This window comes from Rhinolophus sinicus, chromosome 15, assembly GCF_057876585.1.
Source record: "Rhinolophus sinicus isolate RSI-liver-muscle chromosome 15, RSI-T2T, whole genome shotgun sequence".
Lineage (NCBI taxonomy): Eukaryota > Metazoa > Chordata > Mammalia > Chiroptera > Rhinolophidae > Rhinolophus > Rhinolophus sinicus.
The window spans coordinates 73823896-73846774 of NC_142515.1; the positions used below are offsets into that span (position 1 = coordinate 73823896).

General features: G+C 49.6%; 1 protein-coding gene across 25 annotated transcripts in view; it reads right to left on the bottom strand.

Annotated features, from left to right (window-relative positions):
* Window positions 1–22879, bottom strand: part of GNG7 (G protein subunit gamma 7) — a 144213-nt gene that overhangs the window by 105297 nt on the left and 16037 nt on the right. For 16 of the 25 annotated variants that reach the window (XM_088792242.1, XM_088792237.1, XM_088792230.1 and 13 more), the window contains exons 2-3: window positions 14104–14167; window positions 2749–2807 (exon numbers count right to left, since the gene is read on the bottom strand). The exons of 4 other annotated variants lie outside the window; for them this stretch is intronic. In XM_088792242.1, coding sequence (XP_088648368.1) covers window positions 2749–2807; window positions 14104–14167 — 123 coding nt within the window. The remainder of the gene's footprint in view (window positions 1–2748; window positions 2808–14103; window positions 14168–22879) is intronic. 5 more of the 25 variants (XM_074337528.2, XM_074337529.2, XM_074337526.2 and 2 more) reach the window with 1 other exon arrangement.

Consider the following 22879-nt stretch of genomic DNA (forward strand, 5'->3'; position numbering starts at 1 on the left):
GACTGCTGGAACGTTCTGTCCCCGGATGATTTTTCCCAAATCATCTTCCCTAGAAAAATTCTCGGTAGCACGTATGGAAATGTAATTAAACGGCCATTTTTCCTCTGCGGTGATGACACAGTTTGGGTCTGTAATAAAGACAGACGAGTCCCTTTAGAGCTGAGGCCAGACGGGCAGGGCCCCCAGCACTGCTCTCTGTGGGGGTGTCCTGGGCGCTGTGGGTGTTGAGTGGCCCCACCCACTCATTGCCAGGAGTCCCCCCACTGTGACAACCACGGATGTCCCCAGACATGGCCCAGTGTCCCCTGAGGGCAGGATCGCTCCAGGTGAGACCCACTAGCACAGCTGAATTTCATATGGCTCACGGATGTAAGTGCAAAATACACAACCTGAACACAGTGCAGATGAATTGTGTTTTTATCATCTTGAAGTTGAAGAATACCTCCCAAAACACAAAGGACAACACTGGTGTCTGTGAAATGTTTACAATTCCCTATGACAGAACCACCGCCCGCCAAGTGGAAAGATGCGCTCAGAAAAACAGTCGCAATGCATGTGATGGACAGCATCCAATGGAGAAATACAGAAAATGGAATAAATGTGTCCGAGGAGCTCAAGCAAGTGCATGAGAGAAAAGGCAAGCGAAGAACACGGCCAGGCCTTTCGCAGCAGAAGCTCCCAGAGGAAATGCTGAAGTCACGGCTAACCCAGGGGACCCAGCCACGCCACAATCCCGGCTGGTTGGATTGGCAGAAATGTGAAGACTGTGTTGGGAGGGAGGGACCAAGGCCCTGGGAGTGAGAACACCCTGATTTAAATACACCCCCCCCCCCCAAACCTACATATAGAAACTTACAATAACCAACCAAGGCCATACAGTTTGCACAAGGGCATGCATCCCACAGCACAGCAACAAAGAGAGAGAGAGGGGGAGAGAAAGGAAAAGAAAAATACCCACAAAAGCCCACCAATAGATCAGTCAACTCAATTATAAAATTATTTTAAAGAAAAGAGTTATAATTTGTCTATAATGTTAAGCCGCTATCAGGAAAGATGATGGAAATCTAGGTTTATTGACAAGAAAGGTGCCCATGAAACAAAAACCGCTCATTAAAGTGGAAACCTACTCGTCTAAACTCACGTGTGTGAGTGTAACTCAGAGAGACGGCTGGATGCTCACCAGACGTCAGCAACGGTCACCGCTGGTGGGTTTTGGTGACTTTGCCTTCTCTGTACTTGCCCGCACCTCCACTTTCTTTTTACAGGAAGTCAGTCTGACACTGATGTTGACGAGAATGGATGAGTGGGGCCCGCCCTCCTCAGGCCACGCAGACGGGCAGGTCCGCCGGCCACCTGTGGCCACCTGTATGCGCGGCTCCCGCGCGGGCCTCTGCCTGGCAACTTTGTGAAGAGAGTTAACCCGTTAAATCTGCTCTGGACCTAGGCTGAGCAGAGGAGTCTGACGGACCCCAGGGTTCCAAGCTCGGCCTTAGGGCGGTCCTCAGGGACGGCCTCTCTCGCGAGCTTAGCTAAAACACCTGTATTTTTAACCTTACTGAAGTGCACTTTACCTTTTGTAAAATTCACTGGCAAGAGTGCACAACTCAAAGATATTCTAGTAAGTTCACCCAATTGTACGATTATCCTTGTCACACAGTGTTGGACCATTTGCTTCACCCCATCACATTCCTGGTGCGGTCACACTCACCCCTTCCCATCCCAGCCCCTGGCAACCACAAGTCACCCTCCTGTCCCTAGAGGTTTGCTTTTTCTAGAAATGTCATCTAAATGGAATCATTCAATGGTTGTCTTTGGAGTCTGCCTTCTTTTCCAACATCTTTCCTTACACACACACACACACACACACACACTGAATGGGAACAGCCAACATTATAAAGATAGCAGATCTCTCTCAAATTTATTGATAAATGAAACACAACCTTAATAAAAATTCCATCAGAATTTTTGTTAGAAACTGGGAGTTTATTCTAAAAATTCTAAAAACTCCGTGAGGGCAGCAAAACGTTTAAGGAAAAAGAAGACAAAGCTGTGGGGCCTGCAGGCCAGGCAGCGAAGCACAGCGGTGACAGTGAGTCCCCGGGCGGCAGCGGCCACAGCACCTGCACTCTGCTCAGTGCCCTTTGTTTCCTCTCCCCACATTACAAAAGCCACTCGGAAGACTTTGGGGAATAAGACCAGAGGTAAACAAACACACAGGAGCTAAGAGACCAGACCTGAGCCTTAGCTCTGCCCCTCCCTTGTTAAAAACCAACCTTCCTGAGGCCACTGTGGAGTCTGCAGGGTGGGCGGCAGGTTTCAGGTCACATCCAGGGACTTAGCCCTGCTCCTGACAATGGTTAAGGATGGTCCCCCTCTACACAAATGGGGAATGGGGTGAAGGGGCTCCCTAATTAAGCCTCTCTAGGATGAAGCTAACACAGCGAAAAGCAGGTGGCACAGTTGTGCACGCTCTGTCCAGATGCCGTCCTGGGGTACCCAGGACCAGTCCACGACCCCTGCTTTGTGATGACCGGCGCCAAAGAGCAGAAGACAGCCCCCGTTGCTCCCGGGCACTCTGGGCAGACAGGACAAGCCCCTGGAAACGAGCAAGGCTGGGAAGGTACAGGCGTGCCTTGTGAGGACCACTGCCTCGACGGCAAACCAGCCTCTTAACTCTCACGTGGGCCCAGAATGGCCAGCTCAACGCCCGTGTGAACATGGAAAAGAGAAAACCACTGTGACACTGACCTGTGCGTGAGGCCTGGCTGTCTTCAGCGCCGAGGTTCCAGGAACCAAACGTCCGCTCCCTGGAAGAAAAATGTAACACTTCAGTTGAGTGTCACGTGGCTAGAAATGTGGGTGTTTCTGAGGGCATCCGCATGGAAGAGCCCCACACTCACAGGGGAACAGTCGTTTGGGGAACTGTGCCTTTTGGTTACTCTGCCAGACACTGGGGACAGCACAAGTAGGGTGCTTCAAGATGCAGAGAGGGCAGATTTAAGAAGGCAATTAGAGATTGATGATGTTATCCCTGATAAAGTTTCCACGTTTTCCAAAACTCAATTGAATAAGATGATAGGATGTTTATAGGACCTTTTAGAGTTTATAAAAGATGCCCACTGGCATCCTTTGAACCTCATGGTCCCCTGGAAGGCAGAGGAGGAGACTGAGTCACCCCCTGCCCCAGGGTGACCAACTCACCCGGGTTGGCCTAAGGAGACATGAGGACCAAATGTAAGGTGGGATCTTGAATGGGGTCCTGGGGCAGAAAGAGGGGAAACTAATTAAATCCAGAAGAAGAATGGCGCTGAGTTCACAGGAACGTCCCCATGTCTGTCTCTTGGTTGTCACAAATGTACTGTGATTATGGAAGATGCAACCATTGGGAAAATGGCTGATGGGTAGATGGGAACTCGCTGTAAAATCCTGAAACGCTTCTGAAAATCTAACACTATTCTAAAATAAAAAAATGTATTTAACAAAATAACTCAATAAAAAGTTTTAAGAGCTGGTTCCATTCTCTGAGTTCAGGCTAATTCGTAGTCAGTGACAGGCCAAGAGAACTGAGATCCCCACCATCGCCTGCAGGTGGCGCCGTCGCCCCAGGAACACCCCAAGCCCTCTGGGATCCTGGAGCTGCTAGAATGTCACCCGGCAGGGATTGGCTTTTCTTGGCAGCCACTTAGGAAAGGACTTGCTGCGGCACTGGGACGAGAGGGGCACCCTGGACGACCAGGATGGGCAGCAGTGGACAGCAGGGATGAGCGACGAAAGGCCTGGAGCAACATGCCCATGGGCCTGGAGGCCAAGATTTGCCCCAACCTTGCAGGATCTATGCGTTTGCTCCTTCGAATGTTTATTTTTAAATGAATTAAAGACTCACAAGAAGTTACAAAATTAGTAAAGAGGGGTCCCAGGCACCTTTCACCTAGTTCTCCAGATGGCGGCTCTTTATACAACTAAGGGAGGTTATCAAAACCAGGAAACAGCAACTGATAAACTAGGCATCATTGTTTTTAGACAATCTTATTGAGATGTAATTCTCATGCCACACAACTCACCCATTTTGAAGCACTCAACTCAGTAGTTCTTAGTATATTCACAAAGTTGTGTGATCGTTACCCCAACCCATTCTAGGGTATTTCACCCCAAAGGAAATCCCATCCCCATCAGCAGTCACCCCCATCTGTGGAGTGTCTGTGGACGTGCCTGTTCCGGACATTTCCTGTAAGTGGAATCACACACTGTGTGTCCGGCTTCTCTCATGAGCACCATGTGTTCAGGGTCCATCCACGTTGTGGCGAGTGTCAGCGCCTCCCTCCTTTTCACGGCTGAGTGACACTCCAGTGTGTGGACGGGACACACTGTGTGTGTCCATCACCTCTGATGGACACCTGGGCGGTTCTCACCTTTGGCGGTTGTGACTTGTGCTTCTGTGATCATGGGGGTCTTATGCATCATTTTAAAGATGATTTTTCACTTCCTGCCCTCACATCTACCACCTGCAAATCTCCCCATCCCCAGCCCTGTAACACTAGTTACTAGCTGCTGTCCTTGAGCCCTTGAACTTGGACTTGAGCAGTGAGGTGACCACCACAGACCCCCACCCCAACTCTGGCTGCATGCAGCCCAGACCAGCTTGGGTGGAGCAGGAAACGGTGTGGACAAAACACAGCCCGGCAGCTCTGAGCCCAGGGGCCAGGGGACGGCAGCTGCGCTGCACCAGCTACCACCAGGCTGTCCCCATGACCTTCACCAGCTCTACCCCTGGACAGAACACTGGGCTTTCACTTTCCCCATCAGGATGGATCCCAAGGCCCTGGAAGGACACGCAGTGGAATGAGGAGGAGGTGGGACTCTCCACAGGACCTGCTACAGAATTTACAAAGCTGGCGGCAAAATGAAACGGTGGGACCTCTGGTTCAAAAATTTGTGCAAATTTGAAGATGGCGACAGCAGAGCCCTGGTGCTCGGGTGCCTGCAAACCCCACACAGACCTTGCCCTCAGGAATTGTCCTCCAGGCAAGGTAGACAGACCTCAGAACCAAGCAATGAACATTCCAGGAGGAAAGCACCGGGTGCCATGAGGGAGAAGGAGCCACGAGCAGAGACCAGCATCACTTATAAGGGTGGCGGCCAGGGACGCCTCCAGATGCTCCCATGACTCCTATCGTGGGCAGTGCTTCCTACCGCTTCAGGCCCCACCTTGTCCACAGCCTTCTTTCTCTTTTTAAATTGAGATATATACATATACATATATATATAATTCACATACTAGAAAATTCACTTCTTTAAAGTATCCAATTCAGGGGCTTTTAGGACATTTACAAGGGTGTGCAACCATCACACTATGAAACCTCAGGACACGGTCACGGCCTCCTGAAGGGAGCCCATGCCAAGCAGCATGTGCTGGTTGAAAGCTGAGTCTCCTCGGCTGGACGAGATCCCCAACAGCAGGAATCTCATGTGTTTTGCTCACCCGGGCGGTTCCAATAGCTCTCACCAAACCCACCCCCAGGAGGAGTTCAGTAATTCCTGAGATTGTGCTAAGGGACAGCCTGCATTGTCGGACGACCTGGGGGAGAGCGGACTGACCCCAGAGGTGGGTGAGGTTGGGCCCGTTCCCACCTGGAGCCCGGCTGGGCCTGACACCTGGGAACCCCACTGCGTTTCTATGGGCCGGGTACAGGGCATGGTCAGCACAGGCTCAGCCTGGAGCCAGCCCTGAAAGGCAGGCCCGTTCTCAGCCGCAGACTTCAGCTGTGTCATCTGTCACCTTGACCAAGGAACACAGAAACCACAATCTGAAACCAGGAGTGCTCCAGGGTTTTCCTCCGTTAATTTCCTGGTGGTTTTGTTTTCCTCATAATTCAGAAAGGGTGCGACAGATTTGTCAGATTGTCAGCCTAATGGCTGCAAGTGTTGGACAGCAGGTGGGAACAGGTGGCTGGACCCTTGCTACTGCCAAAAACAGGGCCATAAAACTGGCTGTTATGGGTGATGGGGGATCCCTGAGAAGCCGATAGGCTGGAGGGCTTGATTGGTCTGGACCCGCCAGAACCTCTCCCCAGTAAGAAGCGGCGGAACCAGTGCTGACAGACACAGGGTGGCACACCGGGGCAGGAAGCCAGCAAGTCACAGCACAGTTCTCTAGATCTGAGCTTCCAGAACTTTTTCAAAGGGTTTGTACAACCGACACATATCTGCAGAGGCCTATTGTGTGCAAACGCTGCCGTCCCTCCCTCTAGAATTTCGGAGTCCCCCCACCGCTGACATGGAGCTCAGGTAACTCTCTGTGGGGGGCCGCCCTGGGCACTATGGGGGCTGAGCAACATTCCCGGCCCCACCCACTCAATACCAGGAGCATCCCAAGTAGTGACAACCACGGATGTCCCCATATGTGGCCCAGTGTCCTCTGTAGGGTAGAGCGTACTGCACTACAGCTTCCTGAAGTTTCTATTTGCGATTCTGGGCCTGCTGGACACAAGAGCTCATGAGCTGCTGTCCCCTCTTGGAGGGCAAACCCTTTTTCAGGCAGGACCCTGTTATCAATCTCGGGGGCAAAGGGGTGCTCACAGAGAACTTGGGGGCACGAGGGCTCGTAGGCTGTGCAGGTGGGATGTCATGTGGCTTTAACCTGTTAATACCAAAGCCAGGGGCCCCTGGACAGATTTCAACACACACCTGAGACCTAGGATTGATTACACTCTCACTGAGCAGTACAGAAGGGACATGCTGGCCTGTCATTCCCGTCGAATATAAATACTTTCAAATCATGTGCTCTCTGTAGAGGGAGTTTGCTTCTTGGTGCAAAAGACAAGGAAATCTTAGATATCACAATGGTTGTGGCCCCTGGGGGCCCCAGCACATAATAGATACGCAGAATCAGCATTATGAGAATTTCCTACCGGGGGGCTGATACACACTGGTTTCTCCTGAGGAAGAAAAAGAACACTCTACACTAATTATATGGCAGGAGTCGCTGGGCAAAAGTGACGGTGCCACGTGGCTGTGGGTCAGGAAGACGTGTGCTGAGTGCCGGCGATGGCACCTGCTGGCTGCGTGTTTTGAAGTCCCCGGGCTCCGTGTTCCCAGCTGAGAAAGAGCAAAGACTACTTGGGGGGTCGTCTACTTGGGGGGTGGGAAAAGAAAAATGAGATCTGATCATGAATGCAAACCCTGCAGCACGCAATCGGTGCTCTGTGAGAAGCGCTCCTTTAACCCCAAACAAAAGACACAGAAACAAACTTTGTTTCTGGTCTGCCTGGCCCCTGTGACCCTGCCTCCTGGTGGTCACGCCTTTGTCTAATTCCTCCCCTGGAGTGTGCTCAGCCAGAGGGGTGTCACTCCTGCCAGTTCCTTGTAGAAGAGTGTGACTTTCAGCTGGCTAACAGACTCAGCTGCCAGCTCAGCCTGCACGCGGGCAGGGAGCCATCAGCCAGCTTGGCGAGGTCTGCGTGGCCTCCAGCCAACAGCCGAGAACAAAGGCCCTAGAGGAACTGAATCGTGCCACAGCCATACAAGCTGCGTGTGGCAACTGCCCCCATTGAGCGTTCTGATGAGACCTCCGCCCCGGCTGCCACCCTGACTGCCACCAGTGAGAGATCCTGAGCAGAGGTCCCAGCTAAACCAACATCCGGACTCCTGCACCACAGACATGGTGAGACACTACATGTGTGTTGTTTTAAGTGACCACTTTTGGGGTGATTTGTTACCCAGCACTAGGTAACTAATAATATAACAGGAAACCATTTATCTAAATCATTCATACAACAGAATAAAAGTATCTTAACACCTACTCAACACTCACGTGCCACTCTCTGGGACAAGAGTTTAACATACTCATATGTCTGCTCATTTAGTTATAACAAACACCATCACTCACTTCACTCAGTCCATGTGTTTCTGAGGGGCCCCCTCACCACACAACATGGACTGCCAAATTCTCTGGTTTATCCTGGTATAGTGTAGAAAATTATCTGTATGACTAATGAAAATAAAACACACCTCGTGGAGATACCTATATCTATTAGGTTAGTGCAAAAGTAATTACGGTTTAAAAGGTTAAAAAGAATTGTAGGGGTGGCCAGTCAGCTCAGTTGGTTAGAGCGCGGTGCTAATAACACCAAGGTTGCTGGTTCAATCCCCACGTGGGCCACTGTGAGCTGCGCCCTCCACAACTAGATTGAAACTACTACGTGGCTTGGAGATGATGGGTTCTGGAAAAACACACTTTAAAAATAAATAAATAAATAATAAAAATAAAAATAATTGTAAAAACCACAATTACACTTGCACCAACCTAATAACTATCGACAGATATAGATACAGATATATAGACACAGATATCTCCATGAGGAGTATATATATATATATATATATATATATATATATATATATATACACACACACACACACTAGAGGTGCCAAAAATATATATACAAGCAAACACTTTGGTCAACGTTGCTCAAGCAGTAGTTCGCTGTCATCAGAAGTGTCTGGACGCTGATGGTAACCTCTTTGAGCACCTCTTGCAACCGCAGAAGTCAAACATGACTTGTAGTCATCTTTTGTTATCAATATATATTATTATCATTTTAATACAGTTTTCCTTTCCTAAAATGTGTCTACATTTTTTTGGCACCCTCTGTGTATCACTTATGAATGAAGAAATTGAGTCAGAGAAAGGAAGTAAGCTGCTAAAGGTCACATGCTAGCACAATGGGACTTGCCACCAGGCCAGACAGACCCCAGGCCTGAGTTCCTAACCATCTCCCAATACTGGGCTGGCAGATAACAAATGTTAGCTAAAGGTAATAGGATGACCTAGAGGAGAGGTTGGCAAGCCCTGACCCCCTGCTTGTTTTTGTAATAAAGTTTTATTGGCACACAGCCATGCTGCTTCATTCACCAATCTTTTGAGCTACAATGGAAGAGCTGAGTAGTAATGACAGACAGCATGTGGCCAGCAAAGCCAAATATTTACACTCTGGCCTTTACAGAGAGTTTGACAATCCCTGAACTAGAATTCCATTCCAGAGGGCTTCAAATGCTAGGAAAAGGGAAGTCCCAAAGTTTTCTGTGCAGAGAGAGACATTGCAAAAACAACGTAGGTGGCTTTCGTGTGCTGGAACCCTCTGGTGGGGAGGTCCCCCTGAACGTGAAGCAGTGTCACAATAATTGTTGAATGATGGTCCTTGAAATTACAAAATAATGGCACTCGTAATAAAAAGAAACACAAAGGCACATATGTATCGATACTGGCTCATCAGTTGTAACAAATGCACCACACCAACGCAAGATGGTGACAACAGGGGGAAGCGTGTGTGTGTGTGTGTGTGTGTGTGTGTGTGTGTGTGTGTGTAGGGGGAGAGGAGAAATATGGCAACGCAGTGTACTATCTACTCACTTTTTCTGGAAACCTAAAAGTACTCTAAAAAGTAGTCTATTAAAAGAGGATCTTGAAGAGATAAATTGGAAGTTACATCAAGAACCAGGAATTCTGATTTTAGGGGGCCGGCCCGGTGGCTCAGGTGGTTGGAGCTCTGTGCTCCTAATTCCGAGGTAGCCAGTTTTGTTCCCACGTGGGCCAGTGAGCTGCGCCCTCTACAGCTAAGATTGTGAACAACGGCTCTCCCTGGAGCTGGGCGCCCTGAGCAGCCAGAGGCTGGCGTGAGCTGCTGTGACTGGCCAACCAACAACCGGCAGGGAGCGCAAGGCTCATAACACCAGCATGGGCCAGGGAGCTGTGTCCTACACAACTAGACTGAGAGACAATGGTATGAACTGGAGTGGGGGGAGGGAGAGGTGGAAGAAGGGAAAAAACAAAATCCTGATTTTAGGAAGAAAAGAAGTTAGGAAGGAGGGAGGGAGGGGAAAGCCTGTCTTAGACCAGACATTCCCTAAGTGTTCACATTTTTACCAGCTCACTCCTTCAGTCACTGTTATGAACAAGACCCAGAGAGAAGCCAGGTCAGTCCTGGACAAATGCATTTCCTACTTCTCCTCCTAGTCCCCTACGAGTGTCATAACAATATAATACTGTGAGGATCAGAATCTCCTGACTGCTCGGGCCTGCGTTAACCAACACCAGAGCCCTCGTGTGGCCCAGGGACCACACAGGCCCAGGAGCAGATCAGAGAAGAACCCTAACCGAATCATCGCATGTGCCCTCCCGTGGATTACTCCCAAATCCTGTTTGGTCAATGGAAAGCACATGCTGGCCGGGGATGAGCCGCTTCTGTAAGATGGCACTGAGCAGGACACCACCTCCTCATCCTCTTGTTACCAACCAGGCTCTGTGCAGTCCCACCTGACCCTCAAGCCGTCCCTCCCATCTTGCAGCGTGAAGGTCTCGGGGAGACCCCCCCTTCATCCTTCTGCCTCAATCCCACATGGACACATGCCTCTTCTCCACCATCCCATGTCTGTCCTCCAAGTTTTGCAGGCAGAAGGGTACAAACAGCTGAAATAAGTGGGCAAAGACATCCCAAGGATGGTTCCAGAAACTGCCATTCTACCCAGAATGCCCCGGGAACGGCCTGTGCTCAAAACACCAACTGCCAGGGCCGGCCCGGTGGCTCAGGCGGTTAGAGCTCCGTGCTCCTAACTCCAAAGGCTGCCAGTTCGATTTCCACATGGGCCAGTGGGCTCTCAATCACAAGGTTGCCAGTTCAATTCCTCGAGTCCCACAAGGGATGGTGGGGCGGGTTGGAGTGCGTCCTCTCAACCACAAGTAGGCTCTCAATCACAAGGTTGCCAGTTCAATTCCTCTAGTCCCGCAAGGGATGGTGGACTGCGGCCCCTGCAACTAGCAATGGCAACTGAACCTGGAGCTGAGCTGTGCCCTCCACAACTAAGACTGAAAGAACAACAACTTGAAGCTGAACAGAACCCTCCACAACTAAGATTGAAAGGACAACAACTTGAGTTGGAGAAAAGTCCTGGAAGTGCACACCGTTCCCCAATAAAGTCCTGTTCCCCTTCCCCAATAAAATCTTTAAAAAACAAAACAAAACAAAAAAAACCACCAACTGCCAATTCTAGGCGAAATCACTAAATCCATCACTTCACATACCACTTCTTTGTGATGGCAGGTGGTGCGCGCTTCTGTTTTTGGGACATTGGGCAAATAAATTAAATGTCTCATTTGACTGATTTTCAGAGATAAGTTCACCTGCTGTGGTAGCCGGTACTCTGATATTCATACCCTGTTGTAGTCTTTTCCCGCTCTGTATCACAGTTGGTCTGTGTGATCAATTGCATGTGGCAGAAATGAAAGTGTGTCACTTCCAAGACCAAGTCATAAAAGACACATGGCTGGGCTGGCCCAGTGGCTCAGGCGGTTGGAGCTCCGTGCTCCTAATGCCAAAGGCTGCTGGTTCGATTCCCACATGGGCGAGTGGGCTCTCAACCACAAAGTTGCCAGTTCGATTCCTTGAGTCCCACAAGGGATGGTGGGCTCCGCCCCCTGCAATTAAGATTGAACACGGCACCTTGAGCTGAGCTGCCGCTGAGCTCCCAGATGGCTCAGTTGGTTGGAGCGCGTGCGGGCTCTCAACCACAAGTTGCTAGTTCGACTCTGTGCCCCCTGCAACTAACAACAGCCACTGGACCTGGAGCTGAGCTGCGCCCTCCACAACTAAGACTGAAAGGACAACAACTTGACTTGGAAAAAGTCCTGGAAGTACACACTGTTCCCCAATAAAGTCCTGTTCCCCTTCCACAATAAAAACATTTTTTAAAAAGTAGAACATAAAAAAAAAAAGTAGGTCTGAAGGGGCAATGAGTCAGTTGACTTAAAAAAAAAAGGACACATGGCTTCCTCCTCACTCTCTCTGGGGATCACTGGGGGGGCGGGTAGCTGCCACGTTGTGAGGATGCTCAAGCAGCGCTGTGGAGGGGCCCCTTGGGGGAGCTGAGGCCTCCCACCAGCAGCCATGTGGGGGAGCCATCCTGGAAGGGGCTCCTTCAGCCCTGGTTGAGCCTTCAGATGAGGCGGCCCTAGTCGGCACGTGCTCTGCAAGCTTCTGAGAGTCTGTGCCAGAACCACCCAGTTAAGCTGATTCCAAATTCCTAACCCAGAGAAGCTGTGGGGTAATAAATTCTTGCTGGTTCAACTAAGTTGGGGGTAATATGTTACACAGCATTAGACAACTGATACAGCTGTACCTGGGCTGATTCACCTGACATCTCCACGTGGACGTCTGATCAACCATGCTGTATTTCTAATGACAAGCACTGAATAGCACTGGGATTTTCATTTTCTTGTTTTCTCAGCCTCTATCACCCTGATATTCTGGGGCGACTCAAGAGCCTGACAGCATGCAGTAAATTCAATGAGGAGAGAGCAGTAGAACAACTGGGGCAAGAAAGTGAAGGCTTAGGGATTTCACAAATTATCAAGATGTCAATGCCAGCACCAACTTTCTGAAACTGAACAAATCCACTGCCTCTCTGCTTCCCCCAAAGCCAGGTTCCTCCCTTCCGGCACTGCTGACATGCAGGGGGGGCCCCCATGCGGGGGGGAGCCGTCCTGGGCACTGGTGGGTACTGAATAGCACTGCTGGCCTCTACCCCCTCGATGCCAGAAGCACCCCACTGGTGACAACCACAGAGGTCCCCAGACATGGGGCAGGATGGCCCCTGATGGGATCCTCTGCTCTAAGAAGGCCCCTCACAGGCAGAGACTGCCAAAGAGCCAGCATTTGGTGACAAGCAGCTCTCCCCACCCAGGCGCAGGTCCTGCCTGTGGAAGCTGAGTGGGGAGACCAGGGTGCCTGCGCCCCTTCCCTTCCCACACGGACATCCCACACGCACGTTGCAGGAGCACTTCCTCTCATTGGAGGCTCGATATAGAAACAGCGCTGTCTTTACGCACTCGCTGCAGCTATCACCTCAGCCTTCACTTATCACCACAGCAACCATCAAAATATGTCACCCTAACGAGCTCTGACTGCAAAGGAAGGGGGACAAGTGTTGGGGACAGGGCAGTGATACGCTTCTCCAAAGCCACATGGCGATTGCAGGCTCAGCCCGGAGTGACCCAGATCAGGTGCCATCACACCCCTACTCAGACAAGGCGAAAGGGCACGGGTGCTTGGCCCCAGGGGAGCCAAGAGGACAAGGGCAAAGAATGCTGCTGCCCCCGGTCCTATGAGCTCGGTGCGTTACAGGCCCGACCCTCTGCTACGTAAGCTGGCGGGGGCAGGGGGGCGCCCTGGTTTACACTGACCATTGAGATTTATTCTGGTATCCAGTGTGAGTAGGAATTGGCCTCAATTTTTTTCCAAATAACTAACACAGGGTCTCCCCCTCAGTACTGTGGACATTGGGGCCGGGTTGTTCCCTGGCCCCCACCCACTCAATGCCAGGAGCACCCCCAGTGCGGTAACCGCAGATGTCCCCAGACATTGCCCAGTGTCCCCTGGGAGGCAGAACCACCCCACCATCGCTATCACACCCCCACTACCTGGGATTGCCATATATGGAGGGATAGGCAACTAATTTGGGAAGAGGACCAATTTTGGACAAAAAAATAAAATAAAATGAGTACAAATGAATTTCTTTTTCCACTCACAATTAAAAGAGCTACGCTGAGTCCCAAGGGAGGGAGTGGGTGGGGACATACACTCTTGCATCTGACAGGAAGCACAGTGTCATGCTCTCTGCCCTGACTTCATGACTTACTCACTCTTCCACGCCTGTTTCCAAATCTAGAACGTGGAGAGGATGGCAGCACCTCCTGGACAGGTTTTTTTTTTGGATTAAATAAATGAATATCTATAAAATGCTTAAATCAGTGCCTGACATATTGTTAATAGCATCTAATTGCTTTATTATTATAATTTCTTTATTATATATATTATACATATCTGTATCTTAGTATGTTGTGAGGTGATGTGATGTGATGTGATATTATGTTGTATGTTAGAACTTCTATTACCTGCCTTGTTAACAAGACCAGTGCCCAGCAAGGTGTTTCTGAAGGGCCAGCTGGTAAATATTTTCAGCTTTGTGAGTCAAATGGCCTGTGTCACTACAACTCAAATAGACTGTTGGAAACAACTGGGTGTGGCCATGTGTCAATAAAACTTTACTTACAAAACCAGGTGGTCTGCATTCGGCCCCTGGGCTGTAGTTTGCAACCCCTGAACTGGAGGGTGGCCTACAAGAAAATGGCACTATTTTAGCCACAAATGCTCCCATCCAGGTGCCACTGCAGACACATCATTCCACTCTCTCATTTGGAAATTAGATCCCGGGTCATAGGGGTAGCTCAACACTGCCCCTTGGCACTGATCCCCGGCAAAAGGATCTCAGACCATCCTGCAACACAAAACACAACCAGAGGTGTCGCTTCTTTTAAATTCAGAAGAGGGCTGTTGCCTCCCCATCACCGTGAAATACCTATCGCTCAACTTTTTGTTAGTAAATACCTTGTCTTTATCAACTGGCTGAAAAACTTTGACTGCAAAAAGCATCCAAAATACCTAAATTCATCATCAATAAATAAACAAACAACAAGTGTTGGCGAGGATGTGGAGAAAAGGGAACCCTCGTGCACTGCTGGTGGGATTGCAGATTGGTGCAGCCGCCTATGAAAAACAGTATGGAGGTTCCTCAAAAAATTAAAAATAGAACACTTTATGATCCAGCAATTCCACTTCTGGGTAATTATCCAAAGAAATCCAAAACACTAATTCGAAAAGATATCTGCACCCCTCTGTAAATAACGGCACATTATTTACAATAGCCAAAATATGGAAGCAACCTAATAATCCACCAATAGACAACTGGATAAAGAAGAGGTGTTACATATATACAACGGAATATTATTCGGCCATAAAAACGAAATCTTGCCATTTGTCACAACATGGATGGACCTAGAGAGTATTGTGCTAAGTGAAATAAGTAAGATAAAGACAAATAAAGTATTTTTTCACTTATACAAATATGTGGAATCTAAAAAAATTTTTACAAAAATGAGTAAACAAAAGAGAAACAGATCCATAGATACCATGTTTCCCCGAAAATAAGACCTAGCCAATTAGCTCTAACGCGCCTTTTGGAGCAAAAATTAAAGTAAGACCCAGTATTATATTATATTATATTATATTATATTATATTATATTATACCCAGCCTTATAGTAAAATAAGACCGGGTCTTAATTTTTGCTCCAAAAGACTCATTAGAGCTGATTGTCCAGCTAGGTCTTATTTTCGTGGAAACACGGTACAGAAAGCAAGCCGATGGTTGCCAAATGGGACGGGGGTGGTGGTGGGAATACAGAACAAACAAACAAATAAATAAATAACAAACTACCTAAATTTGGTGAGCAAAATTTTCATATCATTCGAAATAGGACAGTGTATCATCTGTAAAATCGCCACTGGTCAGGCTCCCTTATAACCCACCCCTAGAGAGAGAACTGGTTTCTGCATATGGAAATTTGAGAAACCATCGCAACCCAGAAGAGGCCTAAGGAGATATGAGGACTGAATGTTACCTGAGGTCCTGGACCGGGTCCTGGGGCAAAAAAAGAGTGTTAGGGGAAAACTACGGAACTCTGAATGAAGCGTGGACATTAGTTAATAAGAACACATCAATATTGGTTTGTGACGAATGTACCTGAGTGATGTGTGATGTTAACCAGAGCAGGGCAGGGTGTGGGGTAGATGGGAACTCTCTGTACTGTCTTCTCAATTTTTCTGTGACTCTAAAATGAAAGTTTACTTAAAAAAAGAAAAGAAAGGAGTGCCGACTGACAATTAGCTACTTATGCGAGAGAATGTTTGAAGACGTGACTGAGGGAACATGAAGTGCCTGTGACAGCATCTAACAATGACAGGATTATATAAAACCTAGAAAAGAAAGACACTAATAACAGGATATGCTAATCGGAGGGGAAGTTTGCTCTTATGAAAGAGCAAATGAGGAGGGGGAGAACAGACAGGTGGCTGAGTGGCGCCTGCGCCAGCCATATCGGCCCTGACGCAGGGACTGCTGCTGGAGGAAGCCTCTGGAACACCCAGGCAGACCCGGGCAGTGGGGAACATCCACTCAGGAGGCCAGGGTGCCCAGGCGGCACTCAACCAATGCCTGCTGAGTGTGCAGCCAGTGCCCAGGCCTGGAGGAGGGCAGCGGTTTTATGGATGGAGAGTTCTGGAATATAAGAGTGAAACCGTGGTCCAAAGAAAGAAAGACAACTGTCATGAAGTGACTGATACCCTGTCTTACAAGAGAACTTGTTAGACACCAAGGTCCCCCCTCAACCCTATGGATATTCAGAGCTGGACTGCTCTGGGGGGGGGCATCCTGGGCACTGGGGGGCTGAGCAGCATCCCTGGCCCACACCCACTCAATGCCAGGGGCACCCCCCAGTTGTGACAACCACAGATGTCCCCAGACATGGCCCAGGGTCCCCTGGGGGCAGGATCATCCCGCATGAGAACCACTACCCTACAGGATTTAACAACCTACATAGGACGCCATTAAGGAGCACAGTCATCCTCATTCCACAGATGAGGAAACGAGCTCAGAGAGGAGACAAAGCCAGCCTGAGGTTCCCAAGCTAGGAAGAGGCCTCAGAGAAAAATGAGGTAGTCATAAGTGTCAAATACCACCTTTAATAAGGGGCCTCTGCATTGGGAAGGAGAAGGGCCATGCTGACCTCTCAGAGCCCACAGGCGACATCTGGCCCACCATGTGTTTATAAATAAAGTTTTATTAAAACACAGCCATGTCCATTCTCTTAAATAGTCTTAAATAATGAGCCAGTATCGATACGTTATGATTAACTAAAGTCCACACTTTATTCACATTTCACTAGCTTGTCCCTAATGTCCCGTTGTTGCCCCAGGAATCCATCCAGGATCCCGTGACATTAGTCACCATGTCTCCCTAGCCCTCTGGGCTGTGACAGTCTCTCTGATGTTCCTTGTCGTTCATGCCTGGATAGTCATGAGGGGTCAGGTCAGGAGAACGTCCCCTGATCAGGGTTTGTCTGGTGTGTGCTCACGGTCAGACCGGGTCGTCGGTTTGGGGGCAGAGCACGCAGAGGTGAGGTTCCCCTCTCATCACAGCTCAGCAGGGCCACCTCCCGTCCGCAGGACTCATCACTGTCAGTGTCAGCCTTGAGCCTTGGCTGAGGCAGAGCCGAGTAGCTACGAAAGAGACTGTCTGGCCCACAAAGCTGGAAATATTTACTCTCTGGCCCTTTATAGAAGTTTGTTGATTCCTCGTAAAGAGAGATCTGACATCACCACCACAAGGCCCTACAGGGTTTTCTCTTCAGACTCTCAGTCTGTGTGCTCAGTGAATATTTTGTTGAAGGAATGAAGACGGCAGAGGCAGCCTCCCTAGGAGTGAAATGAGTTTGGCCCGATTCAGCCTGGTTCTGGCCAAGGAGCCCGCCCAGGTTCCTCTGCTCAGCCAGCTGGGGATCTGCCTTTCCCGGAGCCCGTCAGGTGGCTGCCAGCCCATCTGCTGTGGAGGCCCCACGGGGGCGTGGGCAGCGCTGTCATCTCCACCCAGCTCTCCCGTGGGGTGGAGAGGGGGCTTCTGCTCGGAGCTCTGGTGCTCCGGGAACCACGTTCACCTGATTCTGCAAGGTCAGCCCCTGGAGGGCAAACCGCGCTGAGCGGGACGGGCTCTGCCCATGCACCAGCTCATCTTCCCAGACCCCCAGCGGCCCAGGCGCAGCTCCAGGTCCCGGGGCGAGACCCACAGAGTATTCTCTAATCTGAAGTTCACCTTGGTCCACACTGCGGACACTGGGGCCGGGTCACTCTCTGGGGGGGGGGAGGGGCTGTCCTGGGCTCTGTGGGGGGTTGAGCAGCATCCCTGATGCGGGTGGCTCGGGGCCTCGCTCGCATGGCCAGCAGTGGCTAGCCGTGTCCTTCGCACTAACCACAAAGTGCTCCCAGGTGACGTGCACTCACCTGCCTTCCAACGTGCTTCTCTGATTTCCAGCCGGGAACAAACTGCATGGAAACACTCCCCTCAAGGGCAGAGGCTGGGGTTGCTGAGCTCCAGTGCCCATCCCGGGGTCATGAGTTTGAGGTGGGTCCAGGGCAGGCAGGTGACAGCAGTGTGGGGCCCCGGAGAGATGACACCTGGCTCACTGGAAGGGGACAATGCTCCTAGGGCAGCTCTGTCACCATGTGGGAAGGGGCCTGATGTCATTAGCACTTCCAGTTATCCTGAGAAGCTGGGAGCGTTTTTATTGTACAATCTCCTGATTTTTTAATGTTGGCAATAATTCAGAGTTTAATCCACTCAGCTCTGCCTCAGCCAAGGCTCAAGGCTGACACTGACAGTGATGAGTCCTGTGGACGGGAGGTGGCCCTGCTGAGCTGTGATGAGAGGGGAACGTGACTCACCTCTGCGAGCTCTGCCCCCAAACCGACGACCCGGTCTGACCGTGAGCACACACCAGACAAACCCTGATCAGGGGACGTTCTCCTGACCTGACCCCTCACGACTATCCAGGCATGAAAGACAAGGAACATCAGAGAGACTGTCACAGCCCAGAGGGCTAGGGAGACATGGTGACTAATGTCACGGGATCCTGGATGGATTCCTGGGGCAACAACGGGACATTAGGGACAAGCTAGTGAAATGTGAATAAAGTGTGGACTTTAGTTAATCATAATGTATTGATACTGGCTCATTAATTGTGACACATGTGCCACACTAACGTGTTAACAATGGGAAACTGGCTGTGGGGCACTGGGGAACGCTGACTATCTCTGTAACTTTCCTGTACATCCAAAGCTACTCCGAGACAAGTTTATTTTAAAGAAGAATTTATAAACTATATTGCCATAACATACTGCAGGATATTCACAATTTCCTTATAATTTGCTGTTAAAAAGCCTCGATTTGTCTTCCAAACTCAATGGGCTTGTTCTCAAAAGTACTGTCAAATAAATATAGTCATGATGCACTTTTTAGAAATTACAAAACTGCTGGGTTGGTCAAGCTCCCAGGAGTGAGGGCAGGATTTAGTCTAAGAACCACCAGACCCAGTTTGGAGGGGATGGCACAAATGTTCGAGGCAGGGAGCCCCTGAGGGGCATGGAGGCCAGCCCTCCGTAGTACAGAGGGGCACAGAGGTCCCCGGCCCCCAGCAGCCTCTAAGCCAAGGAGGGCCACGAAGCCACGTCTGTGGACACCATTCTCGGGTGGAAACAGTGACCACAGCCGCCGGGCTCTGAGCTGGGGCCCTGCGGGCTCCTGTGGCTTCCTGCCCTGACAGCAGTGTGGCTGTAAGGTCAGGGACCTTTCTATTTCAGATAAGGAAAAAAGCGCTTTAGAAAAAAGGCAAAAAGGCAAAAGAAAATATAAAACACTGTCTAAAGTTAAGAGGAAAAGGAAGGGTTCATACTCAGGTTTAATTCCGAAGCTCGTGAAGGAGATATCTGGTGTAACCCAGGGGTTCCCACATGAGCACACTGCGTGGTGTCACTACTCGGGGTGCTCCTGGAATTGAGTGGGTGGGGACACCCTGCAGTGCCCAGAACAGCCCCTACAGAGAGTGGTCCGCCCCAGGGTCAGCAGTGCCGAGGGGTAACCGTGATGAACAAGAAAGAAGTACTGTCTTACACACTGAGACCCTGACACCACAGAGCCGGGGTGCTGCTGAACCCCGAGAACTGTAACCAGTACGCTGACTTGCACAGCCATTTGGGTTCAAACGCTTTTCTACAAAGATGAATTTGTATACACACACAAAAATTCTAGAAGAAAACACAACTGTTAACAGTTCCAATGGTGAGTAGGACGACGGGTGGGGAGTTCATTCTTGGTTTTATGCACTCACATCTTATTTGAAATTTTACTTACCATGATAATTAAAATTTAGTTCCACTAACTGGAGATCTGATGATATTCAGGAAAGCTCTGGCCCAAAATATCAACAGTGCCCAAGTAGAGAAATGTAGATGTGTGGGGCAGATGAGGACAGGTTTCAGGTCAAGGGCACAGCCCAGCCTCTGCCTGTCAGGCCGCCCTGTGGAGACCACGTCCACGTGCGGCTCAGCTGCAGGAGGCTGCTTCCTGGCAGACAGCAGGGCAGACACTGCAGTCAGTGAACAGGCTGCCCCGTCTACCACACACGGAAGGTGCCTATGCACCCCAAAAAGCAGGCACCACACAGAACTTACTGTGTGTTGACCACAGCATTTTTACAAAACCAAACTTGAGGCTTTTCAGCCTGAGCTTTTGGCCTCGGTGAGTAGCTTTATAAGGAAAGCACCGAGGCTAACTTTTGTCCTCTGCCATTTTTATTTAACATTCTTATTATTTAACATTCTATCATTGGCATTTTCTCACATCACTAGTGTTCTTTGAAAACATGGTTTTTCACGGCAGCCCACGTACTTACAGAGTTAATACTCGTATATCATTACTGATGAACCAATTTCCTTATGAGTGGACATTTAGACTGCCCCCACTTCTTGCTTTATAAATAATGCGCCATGAGCATGTTTAGTCCCGTCTGTAATTACTAATGTACCCCTTAGTACACACTTTTAGAGATGCTATTTCAGGATCGGAGAGCGGCAATATTTTTAAGGTTCTTGAAAACACACTACTAAACTATTGTCGAGAAAAATTATTCCATTTTATACTGTCCTTCTGTCCACACCCTCATCCGCACTGTATCATATTTTAATACTTGTCATCTATTTTAAAAGTGAGAAATAGAATCTTCTTGGCGTTTTCCGTTCATAAACGTTTCACTTGGAAATCATTTTAGATTTGCAGAAGAGCTGCAAAGACAGTGCAGACACCTCCTGTATCCCTCACCGGCCTCCACGAACGTTAACAACTCACATAACCAGGGCACACTTGTCACAACGGAGCGTGTTGCCACGCTACCACTAACCAGACACCACAGAGATCCAGAGGTCACGAGTTGCTCCACTAACGGCCCTCTTCTGTCCCAAGACCCCACACTCATTCATGACACTTCCTGTAAGTTTTCCCTAGTCCTTAAAACAACCTTGTAAGCTAAAGTTTAACATCCCCATTTTGCTGATGAGGAGATGGAGGTTCAGAGAGGCTAAGTGACTTACCAAAGTCACACAGCTGGTGAGGGGCACAGCGTGGATGCAACCCCCACCTGAGGAACTCCATAACCAGGACCACTCCCAGCGTGCTTCCCTGCCTCTCATCCTGTCCTGAGTCCCCGTGCAAACATGCAAGGGCTGGCCTCTCATTGTCCTCTGACACACGAGGTGACCCAAGGCATGGTACTCCAATGTGTGTAATTAACCACCAGGACAGAATGCATGGTGGCACCTTCCCTTCAAATAGCCACCTTGAGAAACGTTCAAAGCAGCATGCCATCTCATGACATTTCTGGATGCTTCCTCAGAAACCGCCTTCAGACAGTAGAAATGTTAACACTGAGAGAAACAGTCCTGTGACTTGGCAATAATAATATCTCCCATTCAACCAAAATCAACGCTGCTACTGTTGGTCTTCCACCTCATTCACCACCGAATGGCCTCTGGCTGGGTGAATGGCACTCTAGGACAGTCCCCCAGCAACCCCCAACTCCTCACGCCTTGTGTCATTGCCTCCGGAGCAGGGGGTGACCTGTGCCTTGCTTCTACCCACTAGAATCCGGCAGAGGTGATGGATGTTGTGGCGCCGCTATCTTACGTGAGAATGTCAGTCCCACCTTTTTAGCAGACTTCCCCCTTTGCTGCTGTAAGGAAGCTGGGATAGCCACCAGCCACCAGCCAGAAATCTGAGAGTGGCCTCCAGTCAGCAGCCAACGAGAAGCTAAACCATGTCCACAGCTACACAAGAGAGCTTGGCAGTGGCTCCGTCCCCAGCAGCGGCGAGGCTGCAGACCAGGCGACAAACTGATCGAAGCCTGAGAGACCCAGCCGAGCCGCACGCAGACTCCTGAGCCACGTGAGCTGCGAGACAGTAAACTGTGTTGTTTCAAGCCACTATATTTGTGCTGATTTTTTATGCAGCATTAGCAGGCTAACACAGGCTGTTCCCCAAATTGAAGTCTACCCTCAAAAGATAAAACTCTAAAACACATTTGAAACATACAAATTTATATATCTGAATATATAAAAGCACAGCAGCTCGTGAAAGGCCGTCACAAGTCAGCACTGTTGGAAGTACAAGGTCTCCCAAGGTGACTGCAAAAAGAGAGGACAGCTGCTTTGATGTGAGATCTGGGGGTGGTGACGAAAACAGAGCTAGCCTTTGTGAATGCTCAAAACTCAGATTTTCGCACTCAGTGGCCTTTTTCTACATCACCGGGTTTGAAAGCGGTGCTGTTACATATCCCCCAGAAGAAAAGCTGATTAAGGAAACAATGCTATACGTTATATATATATCGTACTACTTTCCTTAAAACAGAACTGGTCTAACACCTCTCCCTCTGGCTGAGACTAGAATAGATAAGAAACCAGATTTTTACACTTGGGACTGGCACAGTTTTAACACATGGAAACGCTGTGGGGTAGCAAACTGCTTTGTATTCCTCACACACACCACCAGCCACGTCAACCCCCCTAACAGCTGGACATGTTCGTAAATTATCCAAAACAGATCACGTTCTTGGAGACAGACGCACAGCGGGCTCTCTGCCAGATGGGGGACTAATTAAATCCCCGATCCATCACAGAAAACAGGAGTCTGGCTTTATGGGAATAGAGCGGCTCAGGGAACATGGGGAAAGGAGCGTGCCACAGCCAAGTTCAGTGTTATCCACTGAAAACCTGTCACCGCCAAGACCAGGAAATGCCAGCCGGCAAGGAGACAGAGAGGTCACTCAGAGGTAAGGAAGCTGGGAACATATTTACCAAAGCAGACTGCCTGGAGACTAGAACTGCCACCCTG